Below are 14,662 nucleotides of genomic sequence, written 5' to 3' on the forward strand. Positions count from 1 at the left end.
GACTCTGGGCACAGTGCTCTTCCCTCTTCGGGCGGGGGTTTGGAAGGGAGAATGCAAGCCACCTGGACAGAGGAAGGAAAGGGCAGGGCACAGCAGGGGCTCGGTGGGGAACAGCAAGGGCAAAGACTTGCCGGTGGGAAATGCCTAGAGGGAAGTGTGGCTGGGCCAAGCGGACTGCAAGGAGAGGAGTGGACGGGGCGGATCATGGCCAGTTTCCGAGCGACCTGAAGGCCGGCAGACCTCTGCGCACCTTGCAGGTGCAAGAAGTTTGCACAAGGCAGAGGGCCACCACCGCAGGCGCAGGCGCGGCGCCAGGCCAGAACCCGCGCGGAGGACCGTGCACTGCGGCGGACGCCCCCGCCTCCACCCTGCAGCTCCGCGCAGCTACCCACGCCGGCCCCACTCAGGACGCTGCGGGACACGGGGCGCTGTTCTCTGACTTCCCCCCACCCCACCTGCCTGGTCGTTAGCGGTCCGCACCAAGGTTCCCTCCAGGTTCAAACTGACTAAGTGACGGAACACCCGAGAGTGGACAGGTCCGCAGGGCGGGAAAACTGACCGCCAATTCTTTCGGTGGGAAGAGGAGGGAGGCTCTGATGTCCTTAGCTGCACAGGGATGGGGGTGAAGTGGGCAGGGGGCAGACAGAGGTGGGGAACGAGGAGCAGGTAGATGGGCTGGGGGGCACTGGGGTAGGAAGGGCTACTGTGGAGTGAGCTGTCTCAAGCCTCCTTTGGAAAGAGAGGGGGTCGGGGTGGTCCTGGTTAGGAGCATGTGCTGTGCAGTCAGTCCCTGGGTGACCCCTCTGCACCTCCCGTTTAAGCCTCTTTAAGTTCCAGTTTTCTCATTTCTAAAACAAGGGACCTAATTCTCAGGGCCGTGGTGCAGGTAAAGTAACAGCAGACATGCTCACCATGGTCCAGGCATCCGTGTGAGGGTGTCCAAGCCCCTGTTACACGGCAGGGACTAGTCCAAACACAGCAGGGAATAAAGAGACAGCGGCTCAGAGTCCACTAGAGGGAGGAAAGCAACTCATTCCTTCTGTCTGGTAGGTGGAATAAGTCCTGGAGAAAAATCAGGCAGGGAGAGAAGAGGGTCAGGGAAGGGCGCCTGTGCTGCCTGAGGCGGGACGGGAAGGGAATAGGGAGAAAGGGAGACAGAGTTCCAGGCAGAGGGAACAGCAAGTGCAAAGGCCCTGAGGCTGGGACCCCTCAGCATTTTTGAAGAAGAGCGAGGACGCTGGTGTGTTTGGAGCAGGAAGAGAAGTAGGAGTGAGGTCAGTAAAGTAACCAGGGACCAGGTAGCGGAGGGCAAGGGTCAGCAAACTTTCTTAAAGGCTAGAGATTAAATACTTCAGGCTTTGTGGGCCATAGGGCCTCTGCAGCAACGGCTCTGCCTTTTTAAGGAGGAAGCTGCCGTGAGATAGCAGCCCTGGACAAACTGTAGACGAGTAGCCCCAGCTGGGTTCCAATATAACTCATTTACATAACAGGCTGATCTAGGGCTGCAGTTGTGGCTGAGTGGGCTGGGGGTGCTTTGGAGGTGTTTGAGTTGAGTCAGGTTATGTTCTGATTTCAGTGTTCATAGGGACACTCTGGCCTCTGTGGGGAGTAGGCTGTCGGGTGTAGGGACCAGGGCAGAAGTGAGGAGTCCTGTTAGGAGGCGAGAAGTGATGGTCACTTGACCTGGGTGGTGGGGATGGAGGTGGTGAGTTGGGGTCACGTTCTGGATCTCTTCGGAGGAAGGCAGAACAGATGGGGTTCACATGCGGTGTGAGGGAATGGGGAGTCAGGGTGGCTCCAGGATTGTCCCCTGAGCCACCGGGAGGCTGGAGCCACCATTCCCAGAGGAGGGAAGATAGGAGTCAGCATCAGGAGTGTCTGAAGGAAGATCACCCGGGGTGAGGGCATGGGGGTGAGGCTGGGCGCTGGGGCCTCCATCACTAGGAGCCGGGAGCAGAGGAGCAACCAGCAGAGGAGACGGAAAAGGCTGGAAGGAAACCCGGGGCAAAAACTCTGCCAATGGAATAAAACAAAGCAGGAGGATGGGCACATTGCAAGGCTTTTGACCTGCAAGCTGGACACTCCAGGCTGTAGCAGCAAGGAGTTCTGAGTTGCTTACCGACTAAGGGGTTTTTATGGGACAGATGCAGGAGCGTTTGGCTTTTTCAGCTGATTGGTTGCCCAGCAGTCTCCCTTCGTATTTGGGTCCGGGTAGCTGAGTCAGGGGGACAGGAAGTCCAGAGATGGCACGGACGGACTTGGCGTTTAGGGACTGGCTGGTGTCCTCTCCTGATTTCTGAGAGGAGCTGAACATTCCTGTAAGGTTAGGTTAAGTCTCTTCTTTGTGCCTATCGACTGGCTCCCTTTTGTCCTTGACATAAGTGACTCCGTTGTAGTTTGGTTCATCCTGGAGTCAGGGGAGCAAGGGCTCAAAGGGGGACCAGGTCATGTCCACAGTCCTGCTGCCGTTACTGCAAGGAAACTCGGGGCTGGGAACTGGCCAGGGCATCTCGGTGGTCACCCTGAGGAACGCAGCTTTGTGTGGGTGGTGGTAGGAGACCCTAGTTGCACTGAGGTCTGCAGAGCTGGAGGTAGGGGAGGAATTGGGGTTTGGTGTGTGGAGAAGGGGGCAAATGGCCTGGGGCCTGGAGGCCCAAGTGGTTTGGTTTGATCTGGCTCGGTCTGGTGGTCTTGCTTTGTGTTTTTTAAAGATGGAGAACTGTCCACCTGCTTAGGTGCTGCTGGGAATGGCCCAGTGAAGCAGGGGGAAGTGTTGATGACGGGGGAGGGGACGTCTGGAGCAGGGACACCCTGACACTTCATAGCCTGCCTCCCCAAGCTGCGTCCTGGTGCGGGGCTGAGTCCGCTGTGGGGCCGTGGGGTCATGGGTGCTTTTCATGATTCCCGGAGTGGCACGTCAGAGGCCAGGGGTGAGCCTTGGGTCACGGATGGCCCCCAGATCAGGCTGGGGATGGGACCACATGGAATGGAGGAGAGGTGGGACCACACTATGGGCAGGAAGCTGGGGGGAATCGGGGGGAGCTTGAGGGATTTCCCTTCTGATTGCCCTATTTTGTGAGTGAAATAGGGAGCTGGGTTTGTTGGAGGGCATGAGCAGAGAAGAGATGGCAGAGGTCTGAGGACAGAACTGGTGAATTAGCATCTAGGAGGGAGGGGACAGGGACTAGGGTCTGACTGTCCAGCAGCCTTTTGCGCCCACAGGAGATTGATGGTGGTAGATCTGGACCAAGGTCAGAGCGGCTATAGGGAGAAAACCTCTGTAAGCCAGCCAGGGGCTGATGGTGCGCTGCGGGGGCGCCGACTGGGCTGGTGGCAGACTGTGCAGGGAGGGGAGAGAGACACCCCGGGCAAGAGACCAAGGGTGGCAGGGGCAAAGAATGGGGGTCCACCTGGGGGAAAGATTGTTGGGATTGGGGCACTTGATGGAGTGTTCTGGAAAGGTGGGGGTGGGCCCTGAAGCTGAAATTGTGGAGGGGATACAGTGACTTAGAATGCAAAGTCTAGGGGGACTGGGGAGCAGCTGGCTGAGGTGGGGCAAAGGGCAAGATGGTGGGAGGGAAGGAGGTCAAGGCCCCTCAGTGGGAGGGGTCAGCCATCTGAGTGGTGACATCACTGCGGATTTAGACAGCTGTGTGATGGAGACAATGGCGGTGAGCCAGGAGCTGAACTCTTCCAGGAATGAGGGAACATGACCTGGACTTCTTCAGCGTCTGCCTGGAGCTGAGGGCTGGTGTGCTTTAGAGCGGAGGGAGGCAGCCAGTGGGGGTGACCTTGGGGAGCAAAGAGCCCTACTGCTCCTCAGCGCCCTGGACAGGGCTGCCGGGAGGCAGGTCCACAGAGTGGCCTGTAGTCACTGATGGAGCAGGCTCTGGACACATGAGAAAATCCCCAGGGAAAGGGGTGCTCTGGGGGGCAGGGAGGGAGCCCCAGGAGGCCAACCAGGACATCTGGGGCTAGGTCCCAGGGAACCAGGGATGCTGGGTGGGGATGGGCACCAGGGCTGGGAGATGGCCTGGGGGAACCGGGGCGCCCTGTCCTTGCTCCTCAGAGCCTGTCCAGGCAAACCGGCCACGCCGCTGGCTGTGGTGTGGACCAAGGATGCTGCCGCCCTGGCTTTGCTCGGGAGCCCGTGGAGCTGAGACCTCGTGCCAGCCACAGGGAGCATGTGCCCCGCCGACCTGTGGCACCCCTGAGGCCAGACAAGAGGCTTTGTGAATCTGGGTCAGAGGAGGCGGAACTCCAGCCCCTCTAGGTCCCAGCCCAGTGTCCTTAATCCCACAGATTAACTATATAGGGCCTGCGGGGCCAAGACATAGTCTTCCTGGCCTGGGGCCCAGGGGAAGGTCAGGAAGGCAGGAAGTGAGGTCAGGAAGAGGAGAGGCCAGGAGTGGGCCTGGCTGGGCCCCCTGGCTAAGAAGGGGACCCCATAGTCAGTCTGTGCCAGAGGGAATAGCTGAGGAACCTCCCTGCCCGGGCACCTGAGGCTTCAAGAAGGCCACAGAGCTGAACCAGCCAAGGGTGGAGGCAGCCCAAGAACAAAGCCAGATTCTGATTCACTTGCTAGTTTCTCCTCATTCTAGCTGTGTGACCATGGGGCAAGTTGCTTGACCTCTCTGAGCTTTAGTTCCTATCGACAAGGGAGGCAACTTTTATGGCCACTCTACCTGGTAGTCCTCCCAGGCATTCTGCCAGCGCCCAGGAAGTCTTGCCTCCCGCTGTGAAATGGCCTTGGGGGTGGGGAGACTGGGGGGAAGGAAGGGGCCCTGAGTCCCGCCCCACGCTCCCTAGAGCAGCTCACTGTTGGCTGTTTGGTACGTGGGGTCCTGCCCTCACCCCCAGCTGCTGCCCTCCACCCGTCTTTGCTCGAGTTGGAAATCAGAGTGTTCCCTCTCCCTCCTCTTGCCTCCGCCCCCTTCTAAGCCTCCACCTCCCCAGCAGATCCGAGTCTGTCTCTTTGTCCCTGCCCTCCCTGCCACCCCAAGTCCAGCCTGTCACCTCTCACTTGCGACCCCCTCAGCAGCATCATCACTGTCTCCCTGCCTCCATCTACCCTCCTCCCTGCCCCTGCCCTTTCCCTGCCCCATGCAGCCAGGCACCCAGGCAGACCCTTGCTCTGCTCTGCTCCAGGCCCCTCTGTCCCCCAGGGGAATCCTGGCTCCCTCCAGCCCAGGGCCTGGTCCCTTCCCTCTGTGTCCTGATTGGCCGCACCTGTCCCGCCCAAGCACTGACCACCAAGTCCTCCCCCAGGGCATGACTGTCTTTCCTCCATTTACCACAACAGAGATTCCTGAAGAGCCTGCCTGTTAGCCTGGTCAGTGGACATGGCCAGTGGGTGCCTGTGTGCCAGGCCGAGAGGGGAGGGCCTGCTCTCACCCCTTCCCCAGGAGCAGTGCTGTGCCAGGAGCACTGCCGAGTCCAGACCAACCTGGCCAGCCCCGGCCCTGGCCTGAACCCCACCCTGAAGGACATGACTGGCCGGCTGCTCAGCTCGGGTTTCTGGCAGCAGAGCAACCTGAAGACCCCGGCCAAGAGGCCCCGGGAGAAAGCCCAAGAGGTCGCTGCCCAGCAGAGTAACCTGAACATAGGGAGACCAGCTTGGCCAGGGATGGAAGTCACACCAGCCCCAGCCTCTGCTCAGAGCTTCAGGAAAGCCTCTGGCCCCATCCAATGCACCAGGGAAGCCCCCTACCCCAAGGGCCCCTGGCTTACACATCCTCTAGACTGAGACAGTCCTGGCTGCTGGTCACAGATACGCTCTGCCCAGACTTCAAGCCCTCTGCATGCTTTGCCCCTCTTGACAGGCACACACAGCCAGGCCCCAGATCATGGTGTGGCCTGGAGAGCGGGGCCTCCAGGCTTGTGGGGGAGCCCCTCACCCTGGAGGACCTGGCAGGGCCTGCCCAGAGCCAGGCGTGGGCCCCATCCCAAGCTGCCATCCACTGGCTCCTGGCCTCTGTGTGGCACCTGGAGCACCAGGTAGTCTATCTTGGGTGCCAGGCATCCTGGGAACCCCCCGGCCCTGTGCAGCAGGACCCCTGAACCAGCAATAGCCAGGCACTCACTGCCCACCCCCCACCCAGCCAGTTGGTACTTGCTTCCTGGCACAAGCGGAAGAAACACCCCCGAGGTGTCAGGGAAACTGTGGATTTCCCAGAGACACCAGGGGGACGCGCTGGTCTGTCACATCCTCAGGCGAGCAGCAAGCCCACATGGCAGAGACCATTTTGGGGGTGCTGGCTGGGGATTTCCTTGACCTGAGGTGAGGAGAGAACTGTTCCCCAGGGCCTATGTATGGCAGAGGACAGTGGGGGACCCCCAGCTCCCTCAAGGGGCGAGTAGCAGGGAGGCCAGACTCCGCTCTTCAGCCTGCTCTAGTGCAGCCCCGGGTGTCCTACCTGGACAGCGAGGAGGGGCGGTGGCCCCGCAGGAGCAGGTCAGCGGGGAGGAAGAGAGGATGGCTTCCGGTCCCCCAGACACAGCCCCAGCGAGGAGTGCCCTGCAGGTACGGGCCAGAGGAGGCTGGGGTGGGACCTGGGTGGCTGCAGGGCCCCCGTTCTTCCCTCCCCAGAATTCTCACTGCAAGCTGGCCGTCACTACCCTGTCAGCCCTCTTCTCCCAGAAAGGCAGGCCTTGGGCAGGCAGGTGTGGCAGGGGCGGTCCTGTCCTGCTTGCTTCTCAGCCTGAGAACTGTGTCATGTCCTTTTGCTTTCTAAGAACAAAGCCCCAAACATCGGGAGCCGGGAGCCCAGGAGAGCCAGGCGAGGCCTTACTCCTAGGACGGCACCTGTCGCATTTGCCTGGGTGAATGGGGACGAGGCCCTGATAAAGAGAAGGCCTTGATGGCAGATTCGTGCAGGATTTAGGGGAAACGGAAACTCCTTCACACTGTCCCTGCAGGGAAACAGGGGGCCTCTGGGCACCAAGGACAGGAACATGGAGACTGCTTGGGATCTTAAACCTCTGTGGCTGCCCTGAGCTCGCTGCAGTCCGGTGGGGCGTGCTCCGGCCTCTCGGAGCTTTCCTGGCTGGGATCCCCTAGGCTAGCCTCAACAGCGGGACGTGCTTCCCATCTGCAGCTGGTCTGTCCTTCTGCACCCTCATCAAGGTCAGAAAGGTGATGGGGTGCCGAGCGCCCAGCTGCTCCCAGGGCTGAGGGGCCAGGCCCACCCCCGATCGGCACTGGTCTGTCCCCAGCCAGCAGCGGCTGTCCAGATGTTTCAGAGCCTGGAGGCACTTGACACTGGGGCAGTGGGCCGCATCAACGGCAGCAGTGCTGGGCTGCCAGCAGGTGCTGCCCTGGGCACTGTGGCCCCGGGAGGCCCAGCTGGAGGTGGCATGGGGGCGACACACTCAGGCCCTGCTGGCCCAGAGCTTCCATAAGGTCAGCAGCCTCCAGTTTGGTCCATGGGGAGGGATGAAGGGCTGTTTTGTCTAGACAGGAGGTTCTTCCAGGGCATGAGTTTACCCCCTGAGTGATCAGCAGTAGAGCTGGTGGTATTCAGCCCAGATGCCTGAACCAGCTCTTCCTGAGTTCAAATCCTGCCTCTGCTACTTTCCTTTGTTCACACTTTCTCACTGTGTAGCCTTAGGCAAGTCACCTAACCTCTCTGTGCCTTAATCTCTAGCTCTAGAATGGGACAATAATAGTACATCTCAGGGTTGTTGTGAGGTTGAATTAATAAATATAAGCACCTCAGAACCCTGCCTAGCACATAACAAGCTCTCTACCATAGAAGTTGCTATTTTTTACTAGTGGTTTGTGTACCAGGCCTGGAAGGGCACGCCTGTGTTTCTCCCTCCTTGGGCAAGAAGGGCTCCAGGGGGGCCCAGCTCCAGGTCGCGCCTCCCAAGGAAAGCCCTGCCTCTTGGGCCCCATCTCTCCATTCATTTCTCCATTCCCGAAGAGGCAGGGCAGTCTAATGGTTACAGCCCCAGGCTCTGGACTCTGACAGAATGTTTGACTCCTGTCCCTGCCCTTTCCTGGTGCCCCTCTCGGGGTACATTTGAGGCTGCACCCAGCATCCCTCTTGCCCTTCTCTACTGACCCAGTGGAGAAATCTGCCTTTGCAGCAGAAACAAGGGTAGCCCCACATCCAGGCTGGGCCAGGACCCCCATCCTCTGGGGGAGGCCAAGGCCGAGGCACCCCAGGAAGGAAGCCAGTGGAGGATCCCGCCTGGAGAAACAGGTAGTCTGGGACAGCCCAGGCTGGCCAGTGTGGCCTGCGCAGTGCTGGCGGCCTTCCCTCACCCTCTTCCTGCCTCCGCGTCCCCCACTGCCCCTGCCCCCCACAGGAATGAGGGTGTAACCGCAGTTGTGGACAAAGACTCATGCAAAGTGTCCATCACAGCATTACTTATACTTGTCAAAACTTCCCAGCAGCTTGAATGCCCAACAGGGAGTGAGAAAAGTAACATTTAACCATGTGATAAACATTTGACAACTATTCGATACAAGACTTTAAAAATTCTCCCCGTTCTTTTTTTTCTTTGTTTTTCATTTCAATATCATTATTGGTGTTATTTCTATAACACAAATGGATGCTTGGTTTGAAAAAACATTCAAAATAGTTGAAAGTTTCACCCTTCTCCCCATGTATCCTCCTTCCTGGATGTAGTTTTATGGGTATTTGCATAGAGGTTTTAATGATAGGGAAAAATGGTTATGATAGTATTAAATGGAAAGAAAAGGAGGATAAAAAAATAGTAGCTAAAACATTTTTTTCTATGCATGTTAAACAATGCATAGAAAAAGGACCAGGAGGAAAAATACTAAAATATTGCACAACAGTATAAATTACAAATTACTACAACTAAACTCTTCACCTAAAAATGGTTAAGATTGTAAATGTCATGTTATGTGTGTTACTCTTAAAAATAAAAATAAGTATTTCCTCCAAAAAAATACTAAAATGCAAATAACACTTATTTCTGGACCAGTGGGATTACAGTTGGCTATTTTCTTCTTCACCTCCTCAATTTTCAACTATAGCAATGCATTGTTTTTGTTCTTATTTTTAAATTAGGCAAATACATCTAAAATAATTATTTAAATAATATCTATCTTAATATGTGTTTGTTGTAAAAATCCAAATAATAGTACTGAAGAGAACAATGTGAAAGCAGGACCCCCTCCCCAAATCAAGTATAGAATCAGGAATATAATGAACTGTCTGGAAGGGAACAGGGGTGGCTCCGTGCCCCTTGCTCCTGTGGATGGGCAGCACCTGCCTCAGGCTGGGGTGGGCAGGGCGGGACCATGCATTCTCCCGCGGCCCAGGCATCAGATTCTCTCTGAGCAGCTTCACTCTCAGTCCAGGAAGTCTGAGGCGGGGAGATGGGTGCCCGGCTGACTCCATCACATTCTAGGCCCAGACCAGATGGAGGAGTCGGGGGAGTCCAGACCCAGCATGCCCTGCAACAACTCGTCGATGAGCTGTGGGGCGCTGGGAAAGCAGGGGAGACGGAGCTGGTCAGGGCCCAAGCCCCCGCAGAGGGCAAGGGGTCCCGAGCGATCGTTTATTGAGCATCTACTCTGGCAACTTCCCAGACATGATCCCACTGAGCTCCACAGTGACCTAGGCAAGGCATTGTGCCCATTTTACTGATGGGAAACTGAAGCACGGAGAAATTACATGGCCAACTTGAGGGCACACAGGATGAGAGGTGCACAGCCTGAATTTGTGTGCCATTGACGAGGGTACAGGCCCAGCAGAAGTTTGAGTGTCAGGTCCTTTAAACATCACTCACTCATGGGGAAACTGAGGCCCAGGAATGGGGAGTGACACAGCCTGGCATCCCAGGCTTCCCCTGTCCTGAGCCTCCCCTCCGCCAACCCCTTTTTCTTGCTCCTTCCCTTTCCAGCCTTCCTCCTGGAGTGCCATCAGAGGCGGTGGGCCCGGCAGGAGAGGCTCTGAGGGCCACACTGAGGGCTCGGAGGACGCGGAGGCGCTGACAGGCCTGGTGCCGTCATGCTGCACATGCAGCCTGCATGGCCCCACTGGACATCCGGCCCCAGCGAGCCTGGCTCTGCAGGTAGGGGGCGTGGAAGGATGTGGGTGTGGGGAACCTCTGCCCTGAAGTGAGGGTGGGATGCAGCTGGGAGATGCCCTTTAAATTGGTTCTGACTCCTTGTAGTATTGAAACAACGATGAAAATAAGGGAAAACAGCTGCCGTTTGCTGAGAGCCTAAGAAACTGCCCCGGGGCTGGGATTTGGTTATGAGCCAAGCTTAGTGCCAGCTCCTGCCTGCCCTCAAGGAAACCAAGGCCTGGGAGAGGGCAGAGGAGATGAGCCATCACAAAAGGCATTTGCAAATACTGCCCAAGCTGAGTGTTGCAAAGGGAAGGAACACAGATCATACATCTATGAGGTTTTTTTCCCCTTGTTTTGTTTTCCTTGTTTCTACTAACTTTTTATTATGGGGCATTTAAATCTTACACAAAAGTAAAAGAGGATATAAACCCCAGTGTCCCCATTATCCAGCTTCAAGAAGATCACCTCCTGAGAAAACCCATTTCATCTATACAACTATTTCCCCCTCCACATTATTTTAAGGCAAATCCCGTACATCATACCATTCCATCCATAAATATTTCTATAGCATCTCTTTTAAAGGTAAGGGTTCTTTTAAACAACATAACCACAATGCTGTGATCACACCTAAAAGATGAGCAATTCCTTAATATCAATGAATACCTGGTCAGCAAATTTCCAGTGTTTTACAAGAATGTATTTCGTTATAGCTTGTTTGAGGATTAAATAAGGTCCACCTGTTGTGACTGTCTGATAAGTCATTAAGTCTCTTTATGTTACGACCTTCCCTCTATTTCTGTTTTCCTTGCAATTTATCCATTGAAGAGTTGCTTGTCCAGTAGTTTCCTAAGGTCTGCCTCTTTCCGATTGCATCCCCCTGGGGTAGTTTTCTGTAAGAACTTTGAACAAATGGAGCTGACCTAGACCATGGTTCGGTGGAAGTGTGAAGAGGGTATGGTTGACCAACAGAGGAAGCAGACAGGAGGGCACCAGGCAGAGGCGACAGCATGTGCAAAGACCCTGTAATGGGTGGAAAACTCAAAGCACTATGGTCGAATTGGAGCCCTGTTAGCACGGGGTATAGGCCCAGGCAGGTTTAAGATGACATTGGAAAGGGATGTGAGGGGCCAGGTCATACACAGTCTTGCAGATTGTGGGGAGGAGTTGAAATTTTATCATAACAACAGCAAGAGGACTGCCACTGGGAGATCTCAGTGGGGGAGTAAGATGATTTGATTTGAGATTTGAAAAAGGAAATAACTCTGTAACTGAGGAGGAACTGGCTGGAGGGGGGGGCCAAGAGTGAGTGCGGGAGGCCAGGTGGGAGGCTGCTGAGGCCATCCAGGCACCCAGAGGTGATGGTGTTGTGGCCTGAGCAGGTGGCATGCCATCCTTACTGCAGCCCCATTTTACACATGAGAAAACCGAGGCTCCAAGAGGGGAAGTCACCTGCCCAAGGACTCAGTGGTGTGTCTGGCATGAGGCAGGCGGCTGGGGCTGCAGTTGCTACTGTAGCACCAGCTCTTTCTCTCGGTCCTCCCAGGTGTTTTGGGGCCTGGCAGCAGTTTGTGCAAAGAGGAGCCCTGCACCGGGACCACCTGGCTGACCACTGGGCAGGGACCCTGAAGATATGCCTGCAACAGTGGGTGCGGACGAAGCAGCTCCGGGCCTCAAATGGGGCAAAGGAGACCCAGCTGTCCCTCCCCTGGCAGAAGGAAGGTGAGTGGGTGTTGAGCTGTGGGGCTCCCCGTCCCGCCCACCCCAGCAAATGGTGCCCCTCAGGCTCCTGCAGCGGGCCCCACATGAATTGTGATGGAAGGCGATGGATTGGGAGCTTTCTAGGGTTACAGGCTGATTGGCCTGGGAGGATCTGGGGAGGATCCCTGGAGCAGGCAGGCCTTGGCTGGGCCCCATCCTTACCCCCATTTGTGAGATTCTCAAGGCAAGAGACTTCATTCCATCTTCCACCCAGAAGGGATGTGGTCCCTGCTTCTGGGAAGCTCCTGGTCTGTGGGGAACATGCAGCCTCTGCCCCCAAAACCTGATGGGGAAGATGGGATCTTTGACATGACCTGGAGGAGAGGGTTTGGAGGCTGTGGGAGGGGGCAGTACCTGTTTGGGGAGAGGCCCCAAGAGGCCCTGAGGCAGCAGCCACCAGTGGCTTTAAGCAGAGGGAAGCCCCTGGGGATGTTGTTGATTTATTCCTTGATTGCTTCTCAGGGAATGTGGCCACCTGCAGCTCAGTTCCTGGAGGGCCACAGCCCAGGCCCAGCTGCTGCCAGGGGAACAAGGCCTCCGGGCACTGCTGCTCTGGAGGACACCGATGCACCCGTGGGCTGAGTAGGTGGCCGTGAGCATGTGACCTGGGGTTAGGCCTGTAGGCGTGGGAGCACAGGGTGCACTGGGAGGGGTGTCCTGTAGGCGTGGGGGCACAGGGTGCACGGGAGGGGTGTCCCATAGGCAGTGGGTCATGCCCTGCTCCTCCGTGTGGCCCCAGCAGGTATGGGGCCAGGGGATGGTGCAGGGGCACTGCGACAGTGATTGAGCAGAGAGCCGTGGGAGCCGTGGGCGGCCGGGGCCCAGACACAGAGCTCTACCCAAATGGCTGGAACCATCAGGAGGCTGGTTTCATGCTCATCTCCCTCCCGGGAATCTGGAACCACCGCTTGCCCATCTCCTCCCTGGGTGGGAGCCTCCTGGTGGCAGGAACCATGTCTCCCAGCCCCTTGCAGGTAGGTGCCTGGCATGGCACAGGCTCGGGGTAGATACTATAAATGAAGAAGTGAAGGAGTCACTTATCCCTCTGTCCCCATCTGCCTCACTATACAGCTAGAGAAACTGAGGCTCAGAGGGACTGAGCAGCTTGCTCTAAATCACACTCTGAATCAGGAGCAAGAAGATCCCCGTAATGAGAGCTTCCTGGTGTTTCTTTCACACAAGCCTCATCGCTGGGATTCAGAGCCAGGCCCAAGGCTGCGGGCGAGGGGAGGGGCCGGTGAGGGATGTCAAGAGGCATAGGCAGGGTTAAGAATTCTGTCCTTGAAAGCCACATACTTGCATCCATCATCTCACACCCACCTGGTCCACTTGGACCCTCAGTCTCTTTAACCTCACCCCTGGAACTCCAGGGAAAGTCAGTTCACCAGGATCCTTCAGAACGCAGCCGTCGCACTCCCGATTCATCCTCTGGCCTTTGGGCATCGGAACACAGTTGATTCTTCGTTGCAGCAAGCCCGGGCTGCCCTAGGGACGGAAAGGACTGTTTGGATCCCAGGTCTTCTACTGTTTGGAGTTCTGCCAGATATCAGCCTATAATTATAACTGAGCAGAAGCAGAAGAACTGGTGTGGTTTTACATGTGGTCTCTTGCTGGGGTCCTTGGGCCTGGGGACCAGCCCCAGCCCTCATCAGCTGTGTGGCCCCCACCCACCCAGGGAATGTGACAGGGATCAGCCAGGTGATACAGGCAGCACAGTGGTCTCGGCCTTAGCTGATCACAGGTCACTCTGGGAGCTTTGGAAAAGTCTGGCAGCCCAGGCCACCCAGACCATTAAATCAGAATCTCCGGGTGTGTGATCCCAGGGGGCATGGGTATTTCTTAGAGCCCCCAGTGGTCCTAGTGTGTGGCCAGTTTGGGAGGCAGTGCTCCAGCCTGTGTTTGGCACAAGGTGGCACCCTCCCAGCTCAGCTCTCTTTCCTGCCCCTTCTTCCGGCTCCTTCTTCTGGGGTGTGCCTGAGAGGGTGGACTTGAGGGTGAGGGATCCAGGCACCCCATCAGACAGTGCCAGGACCACCTCTGCCACACAGCAGCCGGGAGGGGAAGCCTGGCGGGGCCACAGCACACCCTGCAGCTCACTGGAGCAGGCGAGGGCTAGGCGTGCGGATGCACCGGGGGCAGGCGGGAGGAGAGGGCCCAGGGAATCCAGAGCTCCGCACCTCCTTCCCCAGGCCTCCAGCAGCACCCCCCCCACCGGGGGTCTGCATCCCAGAGGGCTCCCACCTCCTGCCCAGTGAGTTGGTTCCAGACTCAGACCCTCTCAGCTCCTCCTACCCTCCCACACTGCCCTGCAGGCTTATCTTTCTTCTCAGAGATTCACAGCTGGGCTCATTCATTTATTCATTCATAGCACAATGCTTAAGAGTCATTCTGCCTGGGTTACAAGCTGTCCTTGTCCCTATTTCCCGATTTGTGTGCTCCAGTGGAAATCAACAAGGTCAGGGCAAGTAATACCAGCAGAGTGCCTGGCACATAGTAAACACTCAGTTCATAGCAATGTTTATCACTGGTGGCTGAGCACAGGACTTGACATTGAGGTCCCATCTTATCCCCACCACCTGTCACTGTGATCCTCAGAGTAGCATTTGAAATGTTCAGCCCCCATCAACCCACCCTCTCCCGTGATGGAAACAGGAGTAACCTCAAGCCCCTTTCTGCTGCTAGGGGAGGGGAGGGTTGGGCTGGCCTGGGGTGGCAGTGACCACCCTCAGGGCAGACATTCCCCTTCCCAGCATCCTTCTGGGCTACAGAGGGGCCCAGAGAGAGCAGGCTGCCTACTGGGCCTGGGGTTGGAGCTGCAGGGCTGCACTGGGCTTGTGGCGGCAGCGGTGGG

General features: G+C 56.9%; 2 protein-coding genes across 2 annotated transcripts; both read left to right on the forward strand.

Annotated features, from left to right (window-relative positions):
- Positions 1-3,665: 3,665 nt before the first annotated feature.
- Positions 3,666-7,401, forward strand: LOC140849248 (uncharacterized protein C1orf167-like). The gene is given in 8 exon segments (XM_073236226.1): positions 3,666-3,671; positions 4,070-4,221; positions 5,296-5,603; positions 5,606-6,148; positions 6,214-6,280; positions 6,397-6,523; positions 7,061-7,126; positions 7,216-7,401. Coding segments are annotated over 8 exon segments (1,455 nt in total).
- Positions 7,402-9,886: 2,485 nt separating this feature from the next.
- LOC108385716 (uncharacterized protein C1orf167) lies at positions 9,887-13,393 on the forward strand. Its single transcript, XM_073233212.1, has 4 exons — positions 9,887-10,053; positions 11,597-11,772; positions 12,274-12,393; positions 12,554-13,393. Exons 1-4 carry the CDS (start codon positions 10,010-10,012, stop codon positions 12,592-12,594), a joined length of 381 nt encoding a protein of 126 aa, XP_073089313.1. The 5' UTR covers positions 9,887-10,009; the 3' UTR covers positions 12,595-13,393.
- The last annotated feature ends 1,269 nt before the right edge of the window (positions 13,394-14,662 follow it).

Source organism: Manis javanica, chromosome 4 (genome assembly GCF_040802235.1).
Source record: "Manis javanica isolate MJ-LG chromosome 4, MJ_LKY, whole genome shotgun sequence".
NCBI classification, from domain to species: Eukaryota; Metazoa; Chordata; class Mammalia; order Pholidota; family Manidae; genus Manis; species Manis javanica.

What these genes read in the sequence shown, in the direction of transcription:
- LOC108385716 (XM_073233212.1), top strand. Translation starts at nt 10,010, where the DNA reads ATGGCCCCACTGGACATCCGGCCCCAGCGAGCCTGGCTCTGCAG. An exon ending in CAGCGAGCCTGGCTCTGCAG is followed by an intron (nt 10,054 to 11,596) that starts GTAGGGGGCGTG and finishes CGGTCCTCCCAG; the next exon opens with GTGTTTTGGGGCCTGGCAGC. An exon ending in CCTCCCCTGGCAGAAGGAAG is followed by an intron (nt 11,773 to 12,273) that starts GTGAGTGGGTGT and finishes ATTGCTTCTCAG; the next exon opens with GGAATGTGGCCACCTGCAGC.